The sequence below is a fragment of the Mandrillus leucophaeus genome, unplaced genomic scaffold (assembly GCF_000951045.1).
Source record: "Mandrillus leucophaeus isolate KB7577 unplaced genomic scaffold, Mleu.le_1.0 Scaffold248, whole genome shotgun sequence".
Taxonomy (NCBI): Eukaryota; Metazoa; Chordata; class Mammalia; order Primates; family Cercopithecidae; genus Mandrillus; species Mandrillus leucophaeus.
In genome coordinates, this window is record NW_012102565.1 from 1342385 (window position 1) to 1347189 (window position 4805).

Here is a 4805-nt window from a genome sequence, read left to right on the forward strand (position 1 = left end):
AAAATATTCCATTATCTGTGTATGCCACATTTCCACATTTCACTCATCCATTCATCTGTCGATGGATGCTTGGGTTGCTTCCATGTTTCAGATATTGTGATTAGAGGAGCTGCTATGAACATCGGTGTACAAATATTTCTTTGAGTCCCTGCTTTCAGTTAATTTTGAATATGTACTCAAGTGGAATTGCTGGACCATATGGTAATTCTATTTTTAGTTTTTTGAGGAACTGCCAAACTTTCCACAGTGGCTGCATTTTACATCCCACCAACAGTATATGAGGATCCCACCATCTCTACATCCTCATCAGCACCTACTACTTTCTGGTTTTTTTCATAGTAGCCATCTTAATGGGTGTGAGATGATATTTCATCATTGGGTTTTGATTTACATTTGTCTAATGATTAAGTAATGTTGAGCATCTTTTCATATGCTTATTGGCCATTTGTATGTCTTCCTTGGAGAACTGTCTATTAAAATCCTTTTTTTTTTTTTTAAGAGACAGGGTCTCACTGTGTTGCCCAAGCTAGTCTTGAACTCCTGGGCTCAAGGAATCCTACTTTGGCCTCAAAGTATTCAGATTACAGGCATGAGCCACGGCACCCAGCCTATTCAAATCATTTGCCCATTTTTTAATCTGGTTGCTTGTTTTTGACTCTTAAGAGTTCTCTGTATATTCTAGATATTAATTCCTTATCAGAAATATAATTTGCAAATATTTTCTCCCATTCTATGGTTGCTCTTTTATTATGTTGTTAGTATCTTTGGTTTTGGGTTTGGGTTTGGGTTTGTTTTTTTTTCATCGAGGTGAAGTCTTACTCTGTTACCCAGGCTGGAGTGCATTGGCGCAATCTCAGCTCACTGCAACCTCTGCCTCCTGGGTTCAAGTGATTCTCTTGCCTTAGCCTCATGAGTAACTGGGATTACAGGCGCACACCACCATGCCTAGCTAATTTTTGTATTTTTAGTATAGACAGGGTTCCACCATGTTGGCCAGGCTGGTCTTAAACTCCTGACCTCAGGTGATCTGCCCACCTCGGCCTCCCAAAGTGCTGGGATTACAGGCATGAGCCACCACACCTGGCCTGTTGTTAGTATCTTCTGATGTACAAAAGTTTTTAATTTTCATGGAGTCAGATTTGTCTATTTTTTCTTCAGGTGCCTGTGACTTTGGTGTCATATCTAAGAAATCATTACCAATTCAGTGTTGCGAAACTTTTGCCCCATGTTTTCTTCTGAGTTTTATAGTTTTTGCTCTTATGTTTAGATCTTTGACCCACTTTGAGCTAATTTTTTTGTTGTGATTTTTATTTTTTGTGTTTTTTTGAGACAGAGTCTCACTCTGTCACCCAGGCTGGAGTGCAGTGATGCATTCATAGCTCACTGCAGCCTCAATTCCTGGGCTCAAGTGATCCTCCTACTTCAGCCTCCCAGAGTACTGGGATTACCTGTTTGAGCCACTGTGCCCAGCCTTTGATTTTTTTGTATCATAAATGGAATTGTTGGCCTAATTTCCTTTTCTTATTGTTCATTGTTCGTATATAGAAACACAACTGGTTTTGGTTACGTGTATATGATATGCAGTGCTTAGGTCAGGGTATTAGGGTGTCCATCACTCGAGTACAATACATGTTTGTTAACCTTACTCCTTTATCAGACGTTGAATTTATTCCTTCTGTGTGTTTGTACCATTCAACCTACTTTTTTTTTTTTTTTTCTTTTTTGAGATGGATTCTCACCCTGTCACCCAGGTTGGAGTGCAGAGGAGTGATCACGGATCACTGTAACCTCTGCCTCCCAGGCTAGAGTGATTCTCCCACCAAAGCCTCCCAAGTAGCTGGGAACACAAGGTGTGCACCACCGTGCCTGGCTAATTTTTGTACTTTTGTAGGGAGGGAATATCACCATGTTGCCCAGGCTGGTCCCAAACTCCTGAGCTCAAGGGATCCTCCTGCCTCAGCCTCCCAAAGTGCTGTGGTGGCCTGAGCCACCACACCTGGCCAACACACTGTTCTCTATCTGAATATTTTCTCTGATTGTGTTGAAAGTTTTTTATATTTGTAAAATCCTGAGCAGCAGAAATGGAATAAACATGGGATTTTTTTTTTTCTTTTTTTTTTTGGAGATGGAGTCTTGCTCTGTTGCCTAAGCTGTAGTGCATAATCTTGGCTCACTGCAACCTCTGCCTCCTGGACCCAACCGATTCTTCCACCTCAGCCTCCCGAGTAGCTGGGACCACAGGCACACGCCGCCACGCCAGGCTAATTTTTTGTATTTTTTTAGTAGAGGCGGGGTTTCACCATGTTGCCCAGGCTGGTCTCGAACTTCTAAACTCAGGCAATCTGCCAGCCTCAGCTTCCCAAAGTGTAGGATTGTAGACATCAGCCACTGCACCCAGCTGGGATGTTTTAATATACTCTTGTCCCTGAAGTCTGAGCGAAGCTGTTCTGAAGGCTAGCCTGGTGTTACTTGATAGCCAGAGCTGGCCATGTCTGCTGTGTATTTGTTACATATCATGTGCTTTTCAAAGTGCGCCTGGTCTGAGCAAATACAGGGCATCAGAGGCTGGTGAAGGGGAAGCATCTCTAACCCTTGAAAGCTGTGTGTCCTGGCAGCAGTCCATGGAGCCCTGGCTCCAGGAGCCCTCTGCTCACACAGCAGAAGTGAGATCAGGCCCAGGAGAGCTCTCAGCCACATCCCTGAGAGAACCAGCCCAGCCATGGGAACTCTCTTGTAGGAACCCACTTCCAGCGGGTGATCCCAGAAGATGGCCCTGCAGCTCAGAACCCAGAGAATGTCAAAAGGCTTCTTTTCTGCACCGGCAAAGTGTACTATGACCTCACCCGAGAGCGCAAAGCACGCGACATGGTGGGGCAGGTGGCCATCACAAGGATCGAGCAGGTGAGGGCGGGTGGTGCCATCAGGGTGTCTCCCATGTAGGGGTCAGGGCTCTGGTGCCTTCACAGAATAGCCTTGCCTGGGGTGTGGCCCTCAGGTTCCTGACCTTCCCTGCTCGGAACACCAGTTTCCCTTTGCTGGATCATGCCTGCCCTCTGAGTTTCCCCTTTTTGATCTGACCCCTGCTGTCTCCTAGCTGTCGCCATTCCCCTTTGACCTCCTGCTGAAGGAGGTGCAGAAGTACCCCAACGCTGAGCTGGCCTGGTGCCAGGAGGAGCACAAGAACCAAGGCTACTATGACTACGTGAAGCCAAGACTTCGGACCACCATCAGCCGCGCCAAGCCCGTCTGGTAAGGCTCAGTCCCCGCCAGGAAGGCTGTGGGACCCTCCGCTCAGGCCAGTAGGCAGTTAGCCAGGCACATGCAGCAGAGGGATGGGCTGGGCCCACTCAGTGGCCGCTGCCCTCACTGCCCCATCCCTCCATCTCTCAGGTATGCCGGCCGGGACCCAGCAGCTGCTCCAGCCACTGGCAACAAGAAGACCCACCTGACGGAGCTGCAGCGCCTCCTGGACACGGCCTTCGACCTGGACGTCTTTAAGAACTTCTCATAGATGCTGCCTAGGGTTGCTTGGGCCACTGCCCTCTCCACACCCATGACTGCCCCTTGCTTCTCAACTAAAGAATAGTGCCTCAGCGCTGCCCACACCACCGCCTTCCTCGCTGTGCCGCCACCCCTCCCTCTGCTCTCATAGGAGTTAGGCTGTCGTCCCCCTCCAGTGCTTGGCTGCCCCACAGGCCACACACTGCCCAGGCTCTGCTGACTTCCAGGAGGCCAGGGGGAGCAGGAGGAGGAAAGGTAGCCCCTGAGGGATGTCCTTGGGGAGGGGTCAGCTCTGGCCACAACCCTCCCCACCAGTGTCACCTACTAGGGTAGGGACTGGGCCTTGTGTGGCTTCCTAGTGTGCTGGCAACCCCGTCACCCAGCAAGGCACAGGCTCCTGTATTTGAGACTAGGATAGCTTCATCTTGAGCCTGAGCCTTAGAATCTATAGAGGATCCTGGAGTCAGATCTAGCCATGGCTGGCAGAGGTTTCTAGGGTGGGCCCCAGCTATGGGGTGAACGGAGGACGACCCGGGGCAGCTGGCAGGAGAGAGCCTTGGCCTGACCTGGCACAGAAAGGGCAGCTTCAGTCTCTGCAGTGTCCATTGTCTGCTGTTCCTTCGAGGGTTCCAGTCTGTGTGTGGGGCCCAAGCATGTCCCACCCACCCCGCCTGGGCCCAGGCAGCACCTGGAGCCCACAGAGTCTGTGCATAGCTAGGAAACCCGGCTCAGGTTGCCACCACCGGGGCACTGGCTGGTCTGTCTTGGTCCTGTTAACCCTCCACCTCCACCCACCTCCTCCCTTGGCCTCTTTCCCCACCCCAACCATTCTTTCTTTCTCCTTTAACCCAATGGAGACTTTCTGATGCATCATTTTCTTTGCTGTGCCAAAGCAGGTCAGAAGAGGGAGAGGAGGGGCTGGGGATGAGGGGCAGACCATGGCCAAGGGGCCGGCTGCCCCTCATTCATCACTCTGACCTTCACAGGGACAGATCTGATTTATTTATTTTGGTTAAAAAAAAAAAAAAAAAAGGAACAGAAACAACTTTGCATTGCATTGGCTTGACCCATAAACTAAGTTATATCCGTGGGCACGTCTGCTGTGTCTGTCTTGTCTGTTCTGCCTTCTCCCCTGAGGGGAAGGGGCTGGGCCAGGCTCCTCCTAACCCGCCTGGGAAGCAGCCCCCTCCTCGTTGGACAGGGGGAGTGATGACCACCACCTGCAGGCCCTCGCAGGCAAAGCCGTCATTGTGAACGCGGCAGAGGTGGCCTGGGCCGCCAGGCTGTTTGGGTGCAGTCCTGTT

At 50.1% G+C, this 4805-nt stretch overlaps 1 protein-coding gene across 1 annotated transcript in view; it reads left to right on the forward strand.

The window, feature by feature from the left end:
* The window catches only part of OGDH (oxoglutarate (alpha-ketoglutarate) dehydrogenase (lipoamide)), a 94136-nt gene extending 89541 nt beyond the window's left edge, over positions 1-4595 (forward strand). The window contains exons 22-24 of the mRNA XM_011983287.1: positions 2738-2901; positions 3095-3249; positions 3391-4595. Of these exons, the coding sequence (XP_011838677.1) occupies positions 2738-2901; positions 3095-3249; positions 3391-3511 (440 nt within the window). The 3' untranslated portion in view covers positions 3512-4595. The remainder of the gene's footprint in view (positions 1-2737; positions 2902-3094; positions 3250-3390) is intronic.
* The last annotated feature ends 210 nt before the right edge of the window (positions 4596-4805 follow it).